This window comes from Zootoca vivipara, chromosome 15, assembly GCF_965207765.1.
Source record: "Zootoca vivipara chromosome 15, rZooViv2.hap1.1, whole genome shotgun sequence".
Classification (NCBI taxonomy): Eukaryota; Metazoa; Chordata; class Lepidosauria; order Squamata; family Lacertidae; genus Zootoca; species Zootoca vivipara.
Genome location: NC_142598.1, coordinates 4,493,094 through 4,514,680, shown reverse-complemented (window position 1 = coordinate 4,514,680; position 21,587 = coordinate 4,493,094). Strand labels below are relative to the sequence as shown.

Below are 21,587 nucleotides of genomic sequence, written 5' to 3'. Positions count from 1 at the left end.
GAGAGAGAGAGAGAGAGAGAGAGAGAGACACGGTTTTTCAAAATCAGCAGTTTGGCTCTATAGAGTTTGTGGTGGTGGTGGTTGTTCCCCTATATTACATTGTCACTTTTCCACCAATATAAATCTTCTTTTTTTTAACGTGACAGCTGTTCAAAACTTTCTACATCCTTTCTTTATAGTGCTACATTTAGGCGTTAACACATGTGGCAGTATTCCAGATGTTGCTTGTTCTAGGCTTGCCACCAGTTCTTTATTTCAAGAAACAGTTGCTAAATGTTAATAGGAAATAAGGAACCATTCCCTGAAATAAGGCACAAGTGACTAGGGCAATTTGATTCCTCAGATTTTGCTCCCATGGCTACATTTTTATTCTAATTTGATAATCCAAAAGGTTATTATGGTAATGAGCCATACCTTTAACGTATGTGAACCACTGCTATATAACTATCTCAGATGGAGAGAGACAAAAATGGGGAACCTGTGATTCTCTAGCCCAGATGATGTTGGACTCCACTCCCATCATTTCTGGCCATTGGCCATTGGCCATGCTGACTGTCTGCAGCTGATGGGAGATGGAGTCTAGCAATGTCTGGAGGGCCACAGCTTTCCCTAGCCCTTGAGATCTCCTTTTCCTGTTTAGTAACTTGAGCTTAGAGAAATGGTGAACCGGATAGATTGCAACAAGGCTAACAGCTTCCAGAAGGGTAGCCTTATTAATCCATTGCAACAAAAGCAGCCAAGATTCTTGTGGTGTTTTAAGGATTAAGATTTCCCCCCTCCCCCCCCCTCCCGAGAAAAGCACTTATGGCCTAGAGTCCACTTCATAAGAAACATAATTCTGTGACATTTCTATCTATTTTCCTACTGCCTATTTTCTGATATTGCTCCTCTCCGGTCATTTTTTCATTGTTTTGCCTTATCTCTCACAACCCATTTCCAAAGCAATTTGCCCCTGAGCCCTCAATTGGAAAGGCGAATAAATTCAAAATAGAGAGAACCGTGAAATGTCAGGCCCTGGAAGCCGAGGTTTCCCTCCAATCTACCCAACACTCCCAATGTGGCATTGATATCATAGGAAGACCTCTGGTGCCTGGAAATCTCAGGCAGCTCAGTAAACTGGCTGATCCCCTTTAAGGGTGTGATCCTACGCATGTTAGTACAAGGATGGGCAACCTATGGTCCTCCAGAGGTTGCTGGTCTTCAACTCCCATCAGCCCCAGCCAGCATAGCCCATAGACAAAGATGATGGGGGCTGAATACAGTGCTGCTTACTACTGAGTGGACATGCATAGTAGGAGGGTGCTATAATGTTTCATTTCCACCCATGTGTTCCTAGATGGAAGCCCTAAGACAGGGGTGGCCAACTCCCAAGAGACTGTGATCTACTTTCAGAATCAAAATCTGGCGGTGATCTACCCCCATTTTTGGGGGTTCAGCTCAAAGTTTTTTTTTTAGGGAGAAGGAAAGGGGGGTGACCAGATTTGGTAACCTTTTTGGGGGGAGCACTGCCCCAATACTTTTCTTATGGGGGACAACAGAAACTTTTAGAGATTTATTGGGAGAGAATTGCATAAAAGCACTCAAAAAACTGTACGCCGCACAAACTCCTTTACCCACTCCATTAACCTACCTATCAAGATTTCTTAAAAAATACATGCCTTCATCCATTGTTAGTGTGACACCTGCATCATCACCTGCATCACCATTTTGGTAACCAACTGTTCAATATCAGGGAATCCTTAAGGTGCTCATCTGTCATGTTTGAACGTTGCGCTCTCTCTCTCTCTCTCTCTCTCTCTCTCTCTCTCTCTCTCTCTCTCTCTCTCTCTCTCTCTCTCTCTCTTTCTCCCCCACTCCATCAGCTAGGTGCATCCACCTCTCTCTCTCTCTCTAGCTGGCTCCCAGTGGCTCAAAGAGGGACAGGGGGGGGGAAAATCCCTCTGTGAGTCGTGGCTCCCACTTTCCTCCCATGCATGCAAACTCACACACATCCCTCCCTCTAGGCAGGCAAGAGGGACAGGGAGCAATCCAGCCATTCTGTGCAACGCACTAACACAGTCACACACATACTGGTAAGCTCAGTATTGGGAAGAGGGAAGGAGCTGAATTGCTCACGGTTATTGAGCTTTTTTGTGGGGGAGAGACAAGAGTTCTTGAGGTTTTTTTTAGGGGGAGAGCTCTTTCTTTTCTTTTAGGCTGGCAATCACTAAGGAACCTACAGTCTACCCACGATCTACCAGAAACGTCCTGGGGATCTACCGGTAGATCCCGATCTACCTGTTGTCCATGCCTGCCCTAAGAGATTCAGGTGGATAGCTGTGTTGATCTGCTAAATGTAAGCTAAATGTAAGCTTTCAAGGTATGAGTTTTCGTGTGTATCTGATGAAGTGTGTATTACACACGAAAGCTCATACCTTGAAAGCTTACATTTAGTTGATCTTTAAGGTGCCACACTGGAATTATTAAAAATATTTTTTCATCTTGTTATTTATTATGACTATTTAACTTAGTGGGATTTACTGGTGAGGAAGCATGCGGAGGACAATTTCCAGTTCAGGACATTTTTATCTACTGAGGCTTACCGCATGTTGCCTTCTCATAGTTCATGCCACGTTAATGTGAATGTATATCAGTGCTAGAACATAGTTTAAACACAATGTGTGTCTCTACGCAATCGTGTGCACCCACAAACATGGGGGGGGTTAGGGCTCTGTATTTGCAAGAGTGCCTGTAGAAAATATGGAGGTCATCATGACATGTATATGGGGTCTTCACAGGTGTTTCTATGGGCAACTGAGAACTTACCTGTGTGCCAAAGGTATTTACACACAATCTCTGTGTTTAAGCATGCATAGCCTACTAGCCTCGCCGGAAGGCCCCATATGATGTGTCTTGTGCCGTTGAACCAATCACGCAACATTAATTCCCTACTAATAAATCTACAACACTTAAAATATAAATCTGGAGACATTAAATGAAATCCAGGGACATTCTGGGGTTGGATTTTGTCTGGGGACAGATTTGTAAATCTGAGGACTGTCCCGGGGAAACGGGGACGTTTGGTAACCATAATGTGCAACCTCCAGCAAAATATAAAAAGAGATATTGCTGAAATTGCCCCAGATTTGGAAGTCCCTCGGCTGTGTTTTTGCGATGTCTTTGATTGTTTTAAATTAAGGTAAAAAGAGTCTGGTGTAGACCAAGACATTCACAATCATCATTAAAATTTGTATACTGCCCTTCATCCGAAGATCCCAGGGCGATCCCACAACATAAAAATACAAAATGAGAATACAAAATACATAATGAATCAAAAGCAAACCAATAGCCCCCTCCAATACATTTTAAAAGCCAGAGAATGCTAATCAACCAAACTGATTAGCATTCTCTTCAGCCTGGCTGAAGAGGAACTATTTTGCCTGGTGTCTAAAAGCATCTAATGAAGGCACCAGGCCAGGCATCCCCAAACTTCGGCCCTCCAGATGTTTTAGACTACAATTCCCATCTTCCCTGACCACTGGTCCTGTTAGCTAGGGATCATGGGAGTTGTAGGCCAAAACATCTGGAGGGCCGCAGTTTGGGGATGCCTGCACCAGGCAAACCTCTGTGGAGAGAGAAGAAGAAGAAAAGAAGAGTTTGGATTTGATATCCCGCTTTATCACTACCCTAAGGAGTCCTCAATGCGGCTAACAATCTCCTTTCCCTTCCTCTCCCACAACAAACACTCTGTGAGGTGAGTGGGGCTGAGAGACTTCAGAGAAGTGTGACTAGCCCAAGGTCACCCAGCCAGCTGCATGTGGAGGAGCGGAGACGCGAACCCAGTTCCCCAGATTACGAGTCTACCGCTCTTAACCACTACACCACACTGGCTCTCCAGTGTGAGAACATTTCACAAACTGGGAGCCACTGCAGAAAAGGCCCTATTCTTATGTTGCCACTCTCCAGACCTCTCATGAGGGAGACGCATGAAGATAGGCCTCTGATGAACACAGAGTCAGTTCATATGGGGAGAGGCGGTCCTTGAGGCATTGCCACTTATTGCTTTATAGGTCAAAATCAGCACTTTGAATTGGGCCCAGAAACTATTTGGCAAGCAGTGCAGTTGCACCAGGATCGGTGTAATATTCTCAAACTATCTTGCCCTGGTGAGCAACCCGACTGCCGAATTTTGCACTAGCTGAAGTTTCTGGACCATATTCAGACAGTTCCATGCATAATGTGTTGCAGAACAGTAATGTAACCTAGTTACTGGAGTATAGATGACAGGCTATGCCTGTCCAGATAGGGATGCGACTGGGCCACCAGCTGAAATTGATGGAAGGCACTCGGTGCCACAGCCTCAAGCGAGAGCAAAGATCCAGAATTGCCCCAAAGTTACCTACTTTCTCTTTCAGAGGAAGCATTATTTGCGTAGGGGAATTTTTCTCCCTTTGGATGTTGTGTGCAACAGTGAAAAGCATACCTCACTATACAGGAACCCCACTTCCCTCCTGCTTATAAAAGCCTTGAAATGTCTCTACTGGGATTACAGCACCCCCTGGTGCCCATGATTGACAAGAAACGGGAGGCCTTTCAGATCTGGCAAAGAGATAGAAACTGTGCCACTAAGAAAAAAACCTATGCCAACGCTAAGGCTGAGGTTCAAAGAAGAACCAGAGAACTAAAAAACACCTGGTGGATTAAAAAAAAAAGCTCAAGAGATCCAGCGCTTAGCCGACACTCATGATGCACAGAGTTTATTTAAAGCCACAAAGACCATCTATGGGCCAATAAATCATGGCGTATGCCCCCTATGCTCATCAGATGGTAACACACTTATAAAAGATCATAGAATTGGAAGATACCACAAGGGCCATCCAGTCCAACCCCCTGCCAAGCAGGGAACACCATCAAAGCATTCCTGACAGATGGCTGTCAAGCCTCCGCTTAAAGACCTCCAAAGAAGGAGATTCCACCACACTCCTTGGCAGCAAATTCCACTGTTGAACAGCTCTTACTGTCAGGAAGTTGATGCAGTCCAGAATTGCATTGGCTTTTTTAGCTGCTGCATCACACTGTTGACTCATGTCAAGTTTGTGGTCTACCAAGACTCCTATATCCTTTTCCCATGTACTGCTCTCAAGCCAGGTGTCACCCATCCTGTATTTGTGCCTTTCATTTTTTTTGCCCAAGTGTAGTACTTTACATTTCTCCCTGTTAAAATTCATCTTGTTTGCTCTGGCCCAGTTGTCTAATCTGTTAAGGTCATTTTGAAGTGTGATCCTGTCCTCTGGGGTATTAGCCACCCCTCCCAATTTGGTGCCATCTGCAAACTTGCTCAGGATGCCCTCAAGCCCATCGTCCAAGTCATTGATAAAGATGTTGATAAACCTTACTATATGCTTGTGAAACATGGACCACTTATAAACACCATCTCCAACTCCTCCAAAGATTCCATCAACGGTGTCTCTGAAAAATTTTACACATCACTTGGGAAGACAGGCAAACTAATATCAGTGTCCTGGAAGAAGCAAAGATTGATCACCAGTGTTGAAGCAATGATTCTTCAACATCAACTTCCGTTGGACTGGTCATGTTGTGCAGATGCCTGATGATCGTCTTCCAAAGCAACTACTCTATTCCAAACTTAAAAATGGAAAGCGTAATGCTGGTGGTCAACAAAAGAGGTTTAAAGACTGTCTCAAGGCAATTTTTTAAAAATGTAGCATAAACACTGACAACTGGGAAACACTGGCCTGCGAGCGCTCCAGTTGGAAAACAGCCTTTACCAAACGTGTCATGGGCTTTGAAGACACTCAATCTCAGGACGCAAGGGAGAAATGTGCTAAGAGGAAGACACGCTTGGCAAATCCACACCGTGATCAACTCCTGCCTGGAAACCAATGTCCCCACTGTGGAAGGACGTGTGGATCCAGAATTGGCCTCCACAGTCACTTACGGACCCATTGTTAAAACCGTGTTTATGGAAGACAATCTTACTCGGCTACGAGTGATCGCCAAAGAAGAAGAAGGTGCCCATGGGAGAAAGTCCCATTGCAGTGCGTTATATTAATCCAATACTTTCACCAGACACCTTGTCTTAAGCGACTCTGTATCATCTTAAATCGGGAATAAATATCTGACACTGGAGGGCCATAAACTCTATCCCCAGCTCTTTATGAGGAAGAAGGCAACACTTGTGATTCTGAATCTCACTGTGAACCATGATTTGGGTAAACTAGTTATCCAGACTCAGAATGCACTTCAGAGTCAGACTCTCGTCAAGCCACTATGCATTATGTAAGCCAAGCCTCTTCAGGTCCATATAGAATCCTTTACTAGTTTGCTAACTTGTGGCCTGAGTTGTAGGTCATTCGCCAAGCTGGCTGGGGATGGCGAGGGTTATCGTAAGAGCCATAATTATTTAGCTCTGCACCTCTCGGCCATATGAAGCTCTCCTCTATGCCCATTCTCTCTCTTCCCCTCTCAGTCGCTTTCCCCCTGAGATTTATATGTGGGGTTTAAAAGTGATTTTGTAGTGCTGGCAGGCACGGTAGGTGGCAGGTGGGGAGTGCAGTTTAAAAAGTGGGTTCAAAGTGAAGCAAGTAAATGACCCCTTGTGCCTTTACCAGTGTTTGAATATATAAAGCAGATACACCTTCAGTAAGGCTTGAACACTGGTGCTTGCATGGTTGTCTGGGGTGAATAAGAACTGCTTGCAGGTAACTAGGAATGGAAATTATTATAAATTAGAAGGGAGTTTGTTCTGCTCCCACACCTTTTATATGTCAATATGTCCCTATAACTGTTATTAGTATTTTTGTATATTATTGTTGTAGTTTTCTTCTTTCTTTCTTCTTCTTCATTATTATTATTATTATTATTATTATTATTATTATTATTATTATTATTTATTATTATATCTATAATCTAAATTTATTTAATCTTTTTCTCTCCCCGCCCTTGTTAAATTAAAAACAGGTGAATACAACTCTGATGAGGGTGAGGCAATATATTTTCAGGCTAGCATCTTTTGTTACTTATTTTGCATCTTGGCCGTAAGTAGCATGAAACACTTGTTACAGAAAATGAGAAATCAACAGATCAGGCCTGCATTAGAACCAACCCAGAGTCTGAAAGCAGATTCCAGTACTATCCCGTGGCTCAAATGAAGTTTCAATCCAGCAGATTTGGCAGCCCTTGGCCACAAGTGGTACAACACAACACTTCATGCTTAGGTGAGGCAAAGTTTATTTCACCAAAGGCTGGTACAGTTAGGGGTGAAGGTGCAGCTGCAGAGGTCGGAGGGCTGGAGTGGGATAAAGGGCAGGTGCTGCTGCAGCAGCTTAGGAAGGCAGCCACGTATCACACCAATAAGAGGATCAGCAGCTTCATCTGTCCCTCACCGGATCTGTGGGAAGGAAGAAGAAGAGGGTGGGAGTTGTTCCAGTACCATCCATGCCGTAGACGTTTTGTCAGGAAGCACTGGGCACCGGCACCACTCCATAGCTAGGTCAGGTACCACAGTGGCATCTCTTTGTGCTTAGGGTGACCACAGAACAGCAGTGCCTCGTTCATTTACAACGGAATAATGCTAATGACCTAACAGACCACAGTGATAAACCACGAGTGAGGAAATTTGATGATGCAAAGGACAAGGCTATGGCCTTGTGGGTTAAGAATCATCGTTTTTGCTAGCTGCTGGGAAAGCAACATGGCAGGAAACAGATTGTGTACGAGTCATCAATTGGATGAATCTGCAAGAGGAGGAGCTTGAATTTTAAGAATCTTTGACGCAAATATTACAGCCACACACAAAAAAGAGGATGTTAAAGAACACCAATCAGCTCTCAGTCTCCTCTATTCTTTGGGTACAGGCAAATTAATGTTGTTTATCATCCCTTCTTGATGTTATCTTAGTACTTGCTTAGTACTATATTCTCCTTTAAAATTATTTGCTTGTTTGTTAATTAAATTTACATACTGCCCTTCATCCGACAATCTCAGGGCGGTTCACACAGCTTCAGCCCAATATATCTGAAGGAGCGCCTCCACCTCCATTGTCCAGCCTGGAAACTGACATCCACCTCTGTGGGCTTTCCCTCACTGCGAGAAGTGGGGTTACAGAGAACCAGGCAGAGTGCCTTCTCGGCAGTGGAACGCCCTCCCAAAAGATGTCAAACAGGTGACTTTTTAGAGCCTTCCAGAGTGGCTGGGGCAAGCCAGTCAAGTAGGCGGCATAAAAATAATAAAAGTTGTTACTGTTGTGGTTGTCATCATCATCATTAAGCAAAACTTCTCAGGTTCAAAATAAAAAAAATTCCTTCAGTAGCACCTTAAAGACCAACTAAGTTTTTATTTTGGTATGAGCTTTCGTGTGCATGCACACTTCTTCAGATACACTGAAACAGAAGAGCCAGACCCTTATGTATATTCAGAGGGTGGTGGGGGTGGGTGATGGGCTGATAGGAGTGGTAAACCTGTTGATGGCTGTTAACGACTGCTGATGACTGCAATGGACCTATTGCAGTCATCAGCAGTCGTTAACAGCCATCAACATGTTTACCACTCCTATCACCCCATCACCCATTCGCACCCACCCCCACCACCCTCTGAATATACATAAGGGTCTGGCTCTTCTGTTTCAGTGTATCTGACGAAGTGTGCATGCACACGAAAGCTCATACCAAAATAAAAACTTAGTTGGTCTTTAAGGTGCTACTGAAGGAATTTTTTTATTTTGCTTCGACTCAGACCTGTTCTCAGGTTCAGTTAGACAGAGAAGATGAAGCAGAAGATAGAGTACCATCAAGAATTCCTTGGCAAAAGAGTTGCAACAAGGGAGAACTTGTGAAGACAGACTGTTGAGTACTGTGGTTGTTAAGGGAATGGGGTCATGAGCTAGAACAGGCATCCCCAAACTTCGGCCCTCCAGATGTTTTGGACTACAATTCCCATCATCCCTGACCTCTGGTCCTCTTAGCTAGGGATCATGGGAGTTGTAGGCCAAAACATCTGGAGGGCCGCAGTTTGGGGATGCCTGAGCTAGAACATTCCCAGTTCAAATATCACCTCAGCTACATACACTTGCTGCAAAGGTTTATGCAAGCCATTATCTCTCAATGATCCATTAGTAACATAGGGATGCTGACCAATCTTGGCCTCCCTTACAGACATAGCAGAGTACTCTGGAAAAATCCCAATATAATTTCACAGGGATATACTCATACTGGCATCAATTAGCAAGGCAAGTCATTTGACGCTCCCAGTATTTGAGACACCTCTCCCCTGCTGAACGATCCCTCCTTCAGAGCTCCCCCATCCTTATCACACCCCTTCCCCTAGCTCCCCCCCCCCCACTCCCTACCGTGTACTTGTCCCACTTCTTCTCTGGGTCGTATGGCTCCCACCGGCTTGCAGGGAAAATATGCTTGTTCTTTTCATACCAGCTGCGAAGCACCACCTTGCCAGCGTGGGACTGGAGATGGAGGACAAGAGGGGAATTGGGGTCAGAAAAGTCCAACAAGCTCAGAATGGGGGTGGAAGCTTTATCTGAAGACAAGGATAGTTTGAGCACGTCCCCTCCTTCCCCAGTGCTGACAGCAGAGTCAGTGGGAAGGGGTTCTTTGCATCAGCCATTTCCTAATCAAGTGTTGTCCATGTATTCTGGAGTGAAATCTACTCTCTGTGGGGCTTCCCTTGCACTTGAGCTAGAAACAGCATATTGCTCCAGCAGGATTACCCTTAGCTTCGGACCAGTTTACCTATGAGATGCCCTGTCCCCGCATGAGCCCACCCGACCACTTCAATCAGCAGAATTGGCACTACTATAGTTGCCACCTAATACAGAACTTGATCATTCAGCGTGGCAGTGGCTACACTTTGGAACTCCCTGCCAATTGAGACCCAAGCAGGCGCCTTCACTGTGTTCTTTTCAGCGCTTGCTAAAAACATCCCTGTTTAGGCAAGCCAACCGTGATGCTTAGGAAGCTGAGGTAACTTAAATCTGTCTTAGTATTTTAACTTTTGTTTGTTTAAAAGTAGGGCAGTGAATTTCTTCTGATTTTACCATTTTATCTTTTGTATACTGCTTTGAGGTTTTTTGTAACCAAGCAGTGCAAAAATGCTATGAAATTAAATAGCTCCCATCAGCCCCAGCCAGCATGGGAAGATGCTGGGAGCTGGAAGTCCATCAGCATCTGGAGGGGGCTGGGCTGGGGAAAGGAAGGAGAGGTGGGGTGGGCTGCTGGGCAGGAAGCTGAGAGCCTGCGGTAAGAGACAACTGTGCTGGCTCTTATGTCGGGTGGAAGGATTTCTTGGTTAGGAGGCCTGTAAAGACCATGGACATGGCAGTGCTTGGCCAGGTTCCCCCCTCCTCCTCACCTCATCTTTTTCCACTGTTGCATCACTCAGAAGCCGAACATCATCATGTACATCAAAATTGAAGAGCGGCCCTGGATTGGGGAGCACCCCATGGGAGAGAGAAAAGGCTCATACTGGAGCTTATCACTCCTACCCCCACAGCCCAAACCCCTCTCTTGAACCTTGAACTTTATAACCCACAGGAAAGTCTACATCCCCCTCTCAGCCTCTCTCCACCAATGTTTCAGTCACTACCCCTTTGATTGTCGCCATGTCACAGGGGACAGTCTCATTGCGATTTGCCCATTGCTTCTATGTTTATGCCCCTTTGCCTTTTCTCTTAGCCCAAGCAACCTTCTCGCTGCCAACATGCAAACTAGAACAGAACCCGCCCCCCGCCCCCCGCCCCTACTTCCCCAGATAGACTCAGAATGGAGGAAGGCTGGCAATGGAAGGAAGGCAAAAAAAACTCACCGCTTTTCCCCCGGGCCTTGGTGACAATGAAGTCATAGAAGCTGTGGTGCTAGATAGGCAGGAAGAAATGGGTTCAGGAAGGGATGTCTCACATATATTCTGAGCCCACACAGAGGAACCCACCCAATGGACTTACTTTATTTGTGGCAGATGGGAACTGGGATGGAAACAAAGGGCAGTGTCCCCCACAAAAAGGAAGTGTTAACTGGGGTTTGTTTCAGTGTTTGAAGACGAACGGGGTACCTCCCCACTCAGACAGACCTATAGCTATTCCACTTCTTTCCAGGGGGGACTTAATTGAATCTGGCTTATCCCACTTCACATGCTGATTGAGTCAAAAGAAGATCCCATGGGACTACTGGGGGTGATGGAAGTTGGGGGTCTCTTCAATATTTCTCAAAGCAGGAAGTGAACTTCCCTAAAAGCTAGCACTGGCAGTCCCTATGTACAAGTCAATTGTTTTCTCCTAGTTTTGTTTGAACTTTTGTTGGGTACGGGAGGGTGTGCTTCACACACCCCTCTAATACTCTGGAAAGTCTAAGTAAGGAAGTTCAGATCTTCTGGCTTTTAGATCACTAGGACAAGGATGAATTAGGTACAATTTGGATGCTTTCTCCCCATGCATAAAGGGGGCAGGGTGCTGAAAAGCAGAACAGGCTGGCCCAGGGCCATCCACTCACATGTGGGATGATCAGATCCTCCTTGATGTACATAAGTTGCTCCACACCAGCTGACCTGCAAGGGGGAGGGAAGGAGAGACATACTCAAAGTCTAAACCCAACATCTTGCCCCTGCCCAATAAGCCTCATACCCTCATCAGCCAGTAACTCTGATGGAAACATGCTCTAGAAAAGCACCCCCTTTTCTCCTGCACTCTGCTTGCTCTGTGTTTGTGTACATGTGTATGCTGGCTGCATTACAAAGTCTGCGCTGTCAGCTCCTACTGTGACTTTCCATATTAATGAATCATCCTCATTTTACAGATGAAGATCTAAGGGCAAGAGGTAGGGACTTTTAACTCAAGTCTACCACGGCCAGATCTTAGACTCCCTACTAGACCACGATGACTTGGACTCTATGATCTCTCTCTTACGCTTTGGCCTTACCATTCCCACCACCCTGGGTGAGCTACCTCAACTCTGCCAAGTCCTTTACCGGAGTTCACTGAAGTCCTTACGCAAGATCTCCAGGGCCTTTTGCAGGAACTGCTGGATGGTGTTGCCCTTCTTCATCTGCACTGCGGGGAAATGAAAGTCAGTCTGGAATGGATCTCCCTCACTTACATGCCCCAGCCCAAAAATATAACCTGCAGAATCCTCAAAGGCTACACACACGGCTAGTATGTGTGTGTGTGGGGGGAGGTATTTATTACATTTACATCCTGTTATTCCTTCAAGGAGGTCAAGCCAGCACATGCGGTTTCTCTATGCCTTTATCCTCACCACAATCCTGTACTGCTAGGTTGAGAGAGGGACTGGTTCAAAGTCACTCGGCAAGTAAGCTTCATGGCTGAGTGGGGATTTTAACCAAATACACACACTGAGGCTCTAAACACTACAGCACACTGGTGCACACCCTCTCTCACACTCAGTCACTCCACTGTGTGTGTGTGTGAATATGAAGGAGAGGGGATTATTTTACATATAAGATTAATGGCGTCAAGCCTTAATTGGTAGATTAGTAAACTAAAGCAAGTAGCTTTTAATTCATGAGGTAGAGAGCTAAGAGCAACAATATCAGTCCATAGGTGGTCATACACTGTGGCTCTGTGCTCTGCAGGGGTGAGGATCCTCCAGCCTGTGTGCCGGCCTTTGCCTGCCAGGGGGTCCAATGTGGCCTGCAAGGCCAATTTCCCCAAGACATGCTCACCCGCCCATCAGCTGACATCACTGTTGACAGCAGCTGATGGGCAGGAAGACAGGGTTTAATCCTGTATTGGTTGTGTGTCCTGTTCCCATTTGGGATGTTAGCTGACAGGCAGCTGCCCCCTGCCCTAGTCAGATTTGGCATGCAGGACAAAAAGGTTCCCCACCGCTGGTGCACTGAATGGAGAAAGCCAACCATCTGGACTCCTACCACCCCACATGCTAAGCCACACACTGCTTTCCCAAAGCTAATAACTGAGCCCAATGTCGCATGGAGCAAAGCTCACCTTGACAGTCCTGCGGTGCCCAGAGCCATCCCAGTAGCTGAAGGTGATTTCTATTTCTTCACCTGGTGGGAGAAGAAAACCACAGAGGAGTTAAGAGAAGGGGAGAATAAAAACCTCTCTCATCAGAAGAAATAGGGAAACCTCCAGCATCTTCCTGTAAACAATACCCCTCCCCTGCTATGACCACACGCCAGGCTCCGATAGCCAGTGGTCAAGGCCAGGCCAACGACACCACATTCCACCACTCACTCTTTATTTTCTCCTGTTTGGCTTCCCACTCCTGGCGAAGTTCTTCTCGCAGGCGATTTTCTTCCTCCTGGAAGAAAGGGGACGCTTGAAGCAGGGGAGGGCAAAAGCTGTCAAGGTGATGCCTTGGTGGGGCTGGGGAAACCCAGCACCTTCCCTATGTTTTTGGACTCCAACTCCCATCAGCCTCCAGCCAACAAGGCCAGTGGTCAGGGATGATGGTAGTTGGAGTCAGTCCAGTAACTTCAGGAGAGGCCACAGGGTCCTCACTCCTGCCTTTGTGCAGAAAGGAACAATCCACAGAGGGAAAGATAGGAGCAAAGTGCCTTGCAAGATGCAGCTGGCAAGGGGCACTGGATTGGGGCATTGAGGATGGAGGTGGGTGGGTGCCACAGAAGGCAGATAAGCAGCATACCTCACGGTCACGGTCAGGCAGGAAGCTGGTGTCCACATCTGGGTTCTTCCCCAGTTTCTTCTTCTTGGGGGGCAGCTCTGAGGGAGGTGGTTCAATCAGACAAGAGTGAGGAGCTACCCTTGAAACTTCACAGCCATCCCTTCATGGCCCCACCTTGCTTCCAGCATCACCACTACTACCCAGGCCCACCTGGGCTTCCCTCTCCACCTGGGAGCACCCAGCCTTCCAGTCCTCACCTTCCCGCTCCAGCTCTGCCTCTTCCTCTTCCTCCTCAATGCCATCATCTTCCTCCTCCTCATCCAGGGTGAAGGACAAGCTTGAGATCTTGCGCTTCTGCTCCTGCTTGCGCTCCCGCTCCCGCATGCGCTCCAGCTTCCTATGAGGAACAAGCCAGCATCAGCTTCACAGGGCATGTTCCCTCATGGGGAGGGGGAAACAAAGCATTCCAGAGATGATTGAGGAAAGCAGAGAGTTAAAAAACAGCAAGTGACCTGAAGAGGAAAGAGGGGTTGATGGTAGAATATCCCAAGATTGGTCGTACTTCTCAGATTAGGGAGATGGGCAGGAAGGGAACTTAAGAGTCACAAAGCTGCTACACTCGAGGGAAGCGAATAACAACATGTCCTTATTTACGTATTTAGGATTATTTATGTCCTGCCTTTCTTTCATCTTGGAACTTTCATGGGGTTGTCAGGCAGTCTCCCATCCAGATCAGACCCAGACCCAGTGAGTGGCTGCATCATAAGCCTTCAGGCAATACCTGTGCTTAACAATGCTCAAAGTGTTTCACAAGCATTACTGCAGTAATCTTCACAGCAACCTTGTAAGTTTGGCCAGTATTATGCTGCCTGTACTGCAGGAGGAGTCACTGATGCGGAGAGAAAATAGTGGCTTGCTCAAGGCCCTGCTAGATCAGATCAAGCCCCCACATAGCCCAGCAGCCTTGTTTCCAACCGTAGCCAGTGGTTGCCCTGAGAAGCTCACAAGAAAGGCATGAAGGCCTCGGTCCAGTATACTTGAAGGAGCGTCTCCACCCTCATCGTTCTGCCCGGACACTGAGGTCCAGCTCCGAGGGCCTTCTGGTGGTTCCCTCGCTACGAGAAGCCAAGTTACAGGGAACCAGGCAGAGGGCCTTCTTGGTAGTGGCACCCACCCTGTGGAATGCCCTCCCACTAGAGGTCAAAGAGAACAACAATTACCAGACCTTTAGAAGGCATCTCAAGGCAGCCCTGTTTAGGGAAGCTTTTAAGGCGAAAGATTTATACAATCTGAAGAGAAACCAGAGTATGTTTAGGGAAGCTTTTAATGTTTGATGGATTTCTGTATTTTAGTGTTTTGTTGGAAGCCGCCCAGAGTGGCTGGGGGAACCCGGCCAGATGGGCGGGGTATAAATAATAATTATTATTATTATTATTATTATTATTATTATTATTATTATTATTATTATTATTATTATTCCTTGGTTTAGCTCTAGTTTTTTCTTAATTTTGTACAGATATAATGCCTCTGGACATAGAAGTTCCATTCGGTTAGCTGACCGGCTAATTAACAGACAGCAGATTTATCCCTTTTTTAAACTCACAAAGGCTTAGTGGATTTCAAAATTACGCAATGCATGAAGAAGCACCTTATTCTGCCTCTCCTGAACATGACTGATTGCATGTCTTAGTGTTCTTTGGTTCAAAATGGGATGCTCTCACTGCACAGACTACATCTGAATACCCACCAGGGATGCTGAAGGTACATTGTGCCAAGGGCTAGGACCAGATGACCTCCATAGCCCATCCAACTCTACGGTCTTAACCATTACGGTACTCCAGATCTTATACACCACTCTATAGTACAGGGGGAACATTCATGAAGGAGAGGAAAAAATATTCCCCATCCCAGTCTACCCAGAAAACCCACAACTCACAGCTGCAGCTCTTTGGACTGCTCCTTCTTTGCCAGCTGCTTCTCCCGTTCCTTTACAAGAGCTTCTTGCTTGGCCTTCATGTCATTGAGGGTCACCAGGCCTATCAGAAGAAAATGTGCTGGGAATCAGGCCTCCCGTGTGATGATTACCCAGCTCTGTGCAGGGAAGTAGTGTCTATTCATCCATCAAAGAATGGAGACCAGGACTCCTGCAGCTTCATGCCCCAGCACTGGGCTCCCTTCCCACACTCACCAACAGTGCTGGATTTCAGCTCAGCTTCCACTGCATCATAGTGAGCGGAGAATTTCTTGTCAATGTTTGACTTCATGATGTTCTCCTGCCATGGGAAAGAGGAGATTGAGTTTGCTGCCGCAAGAAGCGAGAGACTCAGTGATATTCCAGTTACTACTTCCAGCCCCACCTTCTTAGACTAAATCTACAAAGATGTACAACTACCCCAAGAGGAGGAGGAGGAACACAGATTAGGGGACATCAACCCATGTGCTGTTTGGGGTCAAGGCAGCCATAGGAAAATCTCACATGCCCTTAGTGTTCTCATCTCATCCTGCCCTTGCTTAAGATAAGCACTCACTCACACTCTGTATCCCAACTATTTTAGATTCATAGCCCACCTTAACCCAAATCTTGGGACAGATTATGTACATTTTCTACTGCTTCTGATTGAAAGAAAAAGAGGAAAATCCTTTTCACCAAGGAAAGAAGACGAGTTGGGCACAGAAAGGTCCTCAACCAGAATGCTTCACTTCACAGGCAGTGCTGCCAGGAGGAATTCAGTGTCTTCGAGGCTGAGAAGTCAGGCTCCACAAGAAAGGGCCAACACCCCAAACTATATTCGTTTTATCAACACCTTCAGCCACTGCCTTGTCAATCCAATAAGTGATCTACAGCACACTCACTACCCTATCTCTCTGGTGCCCTCCATATGTTTTGGACTCCAGCTCCCACCTGTCCCAGCCAGCATGGCCAATGGACAAGAGTGGCGGAAGCTGTAATTCAAAACATATGAAAAGTACCACACTGGGAAGGCTGATCTAAATGGTTGGGAGATGTGAGCCTAGAGAACAAAGTCCAAGGATCTGTAATCATTTTTGGAAGGAACAAGTGCCCTGCAGAAACACAGAAAGGTCCAAGGCAAGAAGAGAGCTCAGCTGAGACTTTCAAGCACATAGCATTTTTGTATACTAAGAGGGAACCCAGGGGAAGCAAGCAAGGTGAGCTAAACATTGTCAGAAGCAGTGGTACTGTTGGCAAGACTTGTTTGGGAAAGCTCTCAAGACTTAAGTGTCATTATTATTCAGGGGGTATAGCTTGTTATAAAAACACAGGGAAAGGGAGAAAGTAGTCTATAAACTCAATGCATTGCAGAAAAAGTATACGGTCACCCAGGTCCAAGATGGAATGGCAATACCTGTGAATGTATCTGGATGAAGACAGGAAAAAAGATAACACTGTGAATGTCTGCTTAGAGACCCACAAAATCAATCAGAGCCGTTGAATGAGGAATTCTCTAATAAAGAATTAGATTGTTCTCTGGCACTAAATACACACTGCACAATCTAAGCTCCACTGCTTCTAGGGAAACACCTTTTCTGTTTGGTGAGCTTAACACTACAGAAAAAAGCAGTGTTGCAGCCCAGGCACTTCATATAAAACTTTAAATCCCCTAATAAAGCAGAAGAAAAGGAAGTTGTGTATGCTCCCTCACTGGTCCTGTCATCCACCGCCTCCCTCAGGTACGGCACACTTGGGATTCCTGCTTGTGACAGCAGGTAGAGGGAGGGAGATGCCAAGACTGGAGTAGGTAGAAGCAGCTATGTTATGCCCTGCTGCTCAGAGGATAGGGGGATTTCAAAGGCATGTGCTTGGTGTTCAAGTTGCAAAGCAGCAAACCAATATTCAAGATCAGGTGTTTGGCCCTCCAAATGCTGCTGAACTACAACTACCAACATCCTTGGCTATTTGCCATACTGATGGGAATTGCAGCTCACTGACATCTGGAGGCCCCAGTGTTTCCCACACCTGTTCAGTATAATAAGGGACTAACTCAGGACTGGAAAAATTTCGTGTTTTGAGGCACATTTCTGAGCACCTATAATTTTTCTAAATTTGCTGCAATTACCATATTTGTTGGAGACAGAACGTATTTAACTATGCAAGGGACCTTGCATGCATTTGAGTCCCCCCCCCCTTTCAGCAGGTTAATAGAATGGTCAGAATCTCAATTCATTTAAATCTTAGTTCACTTTGACAGAGCAATAATAACAGACAATGTGATGGTGATGATCCAAACATGAAAGATATGATTAGTCAAATAAAAGGAAAGAGAAAGGATGACAAAGTCCAGGTTTTACAGGAGGTGGGGTGGAGGGAATGTCCTTCACCATACTCAGACAGTCAGAAAAGTATTTTGGAAAGATATGTTATGTGACAGACAAGTTGAGGAAGATGGACAATTTCTGACAGTAATAAACAAAGAAAACTGCAAACCATAGTCATGTAGAAGACGAATATTCACAAAAAGGGATACAACCACACAGGCATTTTTCAATCTGGTAGCCAAAACGTACAAGAGGTGGGATAGACAAAGTGATTGAAAAGAAGGCGAGAATATACAGAATATATCAAGCCAGAAGAATAAAAACCTCTAAGAGAAATCTGGTGATAGAGAGATGGGGAACCTGTGACCCTCCAGTTGCTTTTGGACTAGGACTCCTGTCATCCCTGATCATTGGCTATGCTAGCTGGGTTGATGGGAGCTGAAGGTCAACATTTGGAAGAACAGAGGTTCTCCATCCCTATGGAAAAACAACAAGTTGTGAAATCTTCCTAGAGAGGTTTGCAAGGAAAAACATTTAAGGTTGCTTAGGGCAGGGATTGAACTGCCCCATAGTACCCTTTCAACTCTATAATGGAAGAGAGCAGTGAGGTTAAAGAAAAAAAGAAAAAAACCATGCCAAGGGCCAACTGAAATGTAGTGGGGGGAAGGAATCACGAGGAAACTATTATCCACAACTATTACCAAAAGATAGATATGTTGGTTTAAAGTATTTCTACTCAACATGCTCAGTTTCAAAATGAGCTAGAGTGTTATATTACCTGCAACCATAATTTGAATACACTGTTAAATATTTATTAGAACTTCTGCTTGATTTTTAAATGCCTCAGTTTGCTTTCTTATACTGTATGAACACTACAGATTGCAGAAAAATGGCTTAAAGGTGCATTTGAAAAGCATCACATGTGAAAGGCATTGCAACTTTTTAGATGACTTTTGTGGTCACTTCCAACTCTACAAAATTCTATGATCATTTTGAAAACATCTTTCCGTATTTTTGCACTGGCTCTTCCTGACAACCTGGCAGCAAAGAATAGACAATTCCATGCTGCTGCCTTCTTTCCCATTCCCTGCATTCAGAGTCCTCCAATGCTTCTGCACCACACCCTCATGGTAATACCTCTCTCAGCAACCAAATACCCGCCCCCCCATCTTGCCCCTTGGGACCTTCTGCTTCCTATCACCTCAGCAATCCGTTGCCTCATCTGTTCCATATGTTCCCGCTGCCTCTCCCTCTTCTTCATCAGCTGGAGTGCCCGGCCAGCCTCGCTGGCAGCTCCTTTGTATTGCGCCATGGCTGTAGATGGACCTGTGAGGCAAAAATAAAAATCCCCACAGACATGAATGTATGAAGCAGCAGCTTTATAACAGGCAGCCATTGGCCCATCCGGCTCAGTACTGTCTGCTCTTGACTATTCATTTATTAGTTATTCATTTCTTAAGATACCGCTTGCTTGTAAAACAAAAACAAAACAACAACAACCTCAAAGCAGTTTACAGGAAGACAAAACAATAAAATTAAGAAAAAATTACAACACTACTTTAAAACCTACATAAGTTGAAATACCAAGAGATTTAAAAGTACTTTAGCCTGACTCTCCTTCCTTGAAGGTTTTTAAACACAGGTTGGTTGGCCCTCTGTCATGGATGCTTTAGCTGAGATTCCTGCATTGCAGGGGGTTGGACTAGATCAGGGGTGGTCAACTCCCAAGAGACTGCGATCTACTCACAGAGTTAAAAACTGGCAGTGATCTACCCCCTTTTTGGGTTCAGGTCAAAGTTGTTGAGCTTTTTTAGGGAGCCAAAGTTGTTGAGCTTCTTTGGGAGGTGCCAGTGATCTACCACAGCTGTCCAGTGATCTACCAGTGGATCACAATCTACCTGTTGGACGTGCCTGGACTAGATGATGGTCCCTCCTAACTCTTAAGATTTTATGGATAGCTCGGCTGGATAGAGCGTGGAGCTGATAAGGCAAAGGTTGCAGGTTCGATCCCCCTATGGGAGAGCTGCACAGGAGGTTGGACTAGATTCTACTGTCTACAATATGATTCTGCTTCAATTTTCTAACCATCTGGGTAGGGTTAGGGAATGTTTCTAAGCAGGCGCCGAAGAGAGTGCAGGGAAGGCGCCTGCTTGATCAATCGGCAGGGAGTTCCAAAGTGCAGGCGCTGCCCGCACTAACCGGCCGGGTTGTTGCGACTGCGGGCTCGCAGCGTCCCTCCTCCCGGCTCACAGGCAGGCAAAGAGATTTCCCGGCCTCATTGGCCAGAATCCTTTCAAGCGGGCTTGTGCACTGACGGCCCCTGCGCCCAGGGCGTGGTGGGCTGGCTCTACCACAGACCCCCCAGCTCTGCCCCTGAAGCAGCAGCTGCACCCAGTACAGCAAAGGCTGCTGCCCGGAGAGCAGGAGAAGGCAAGGGGGAAGAACCTGGACGACTGAGGGCCTCGGATCTGGCCGGGGAAACGGGCGCGCAAATGGACGGACCCGGTGCGAAGAAGCTCTGCGGCCTTGCCTGGTCAGGAGAAGGCAAGCAGGGGGTGATTTCGCCTCTCCTTTCTCCAGCCGCAGATCCCACCAGCTACCTTACTACTGTACGTCACTCGCGAGCGGAACTTCCGGCAGAGGAAAAAAATGGAGCCGCCCGCTATTGGTTAAGTTCCGCTCTCGCCCGTGGCATCACTATGGTGGAAGCCCTGGGTAAACTGTCGCGATGAAGCGGCTTCCGGAAACTTACTCAGGGAGGAGTCACTGCGCAGGACCCATTTCCGGTTCCGCGATTCGCGGCGACACGGAGCCAGCGCCCCCTACAGGGCCGCCGCCGAGCGGACGGAAACAGTGTGGGTTATTGACCCTTTATGTCAGGCATAGGCAACGTTGGCTCTCCAGATGTTTTGGAACTACAACTCCCATGATCCCTAGCTAACAGGCCCAGTGGTCAGGGATCATGGGAGTTGTGGTTCCAAAACATCTGGAGAGCCAACGCTGCCTATGCCTGCTTATGTGTTGTCTCTGGAGGACTCGGAGGGAAGGACAGCGCAAGCCTGTAAATACTGTACATCTACTCAGAAGTAAGCCCCATTGAACTCAGTGAGGCTTACTCTCAGATGTATAAGATCGTAGCCTATATAGCAGGCATGTCCAAAGTCCGTTTTGGGGGTCTAATCCGACCCTCCGGTTGGTTTATTTCCTAGGGTAAAATCATAAATAAACCCTCAACAACTTCAATCCTTTAAAAAGGTCAACCACTTTGGTTGCCCCTTTGGTCAGCCCTCACGGCCCTTCACTTCCATCAAATCTGGCCCTTTTTGGAAAAAATTTGGACACCACTGCTATATAGTCCTATTTTGTCCTCCTTCCCCCACCCCACCCCCATCATGGTAGTAAACATGGCCCAAAGCATCATGGTTATTTGCTGATTAAATTGATTTCTCTCTCAATTGCCCTTTAATCATTTGAATTGGTTCTACAAGAGGCATTTTTGGATCACTTGTTTTAGAAAATCACTGGTCCAGCTGGCTAAGGATGAGAGAAGTTGTAGCCCTACAACAGCTGGAACATCCTCCCTCCCCAAGGTTGGGAAAGGCTGGTTTAGGCAGTCAGCCTGCAGAAAGCCGTTTTCTTTTTTTGGTTTGCAGGGGGAAATACAGCATCCCCCTCTCCTTGCATCTAGCTGCAGTTGTTTTATGC

At 46.3% G+C, this 21,587-nt stretch overlaps 1 protein-coding gene across 2 annotated transcripts; it reads right to left on the bottom strand.

Moving 5' to 3' along the window:
* Positions 1-7,213: 7,213 nt before the first annotated feature.
* On the bottom strand, positions 7,214-20,508 carry FAM50A (family with sequence similarity 50 member A). 2 transcript variants are annotated; one of them, XM_088658700.1, is made up of 14 exons: positions 20,385-20,508; positions 19,084-19,208; positions 15,796-15,880; positions 15,544-15,643; positions 13,865-14,004; positions 13,629-13,705; positions 13,217-13,283; positions 12,968-13,029; positions 11,971-12,047; positions 11,496-11,550; positions 10,816-10,864; positions 10,363-10,433; positions 9,347-9,457; positions 7,214-7,390 (listed from the first exon to the last, which is right to left on the bottom strand). In XM_088658700.1, exons 2-14 carry the CDS (start codon positions 19,192-19,194, stop codon positions 7,382-7,384), a joined length of 1,014 nt encoding a protein of 337 aa, XP_088514826.1. In that variant the 5' UTR covers positions 19,195-19,208; positions 20,385-20,508; the 3' UTR covers positions 7,214-7,381. The 2 variants fall into 2 exon arrangements, with proteins under 2 accessions (XP_088514826.1, XP_088514825.1); XM_088658699.1 differs by having other exon boundaries at positions 20,413-20,508.
* Positions 20,509-21,587: the final 1,079 nt, after the last annotated feature.

What these genes read in the sequence shown, in the direction of transcription:
- FAM50A (XM_088658700.1), bottom strand. Translation starts at nt 19,194, where the DNA reads ATGGCGCAATACAAAGGAGCTGCCAGCGAGGCTGGCCGGGCACTCCAG. An exon ending in AGGATCTGATCATCCCACAT is followed by an intron (nt 10,865 to 11,495) that starts GTGAGTGGATGG and finishes CTGCCTATCTAG; the next exon opens with CACCACAGCTTCTATGACTT. An exon ending in CAACAGTGGAAAAAGATGAG is followed by an intron (nt 9,458 to 10,362) that starts GTGAGGAGGAGG and finishes CTCCATCTCCAG; the next exon opens with TCCCACGCTGGCAAGGTGGT.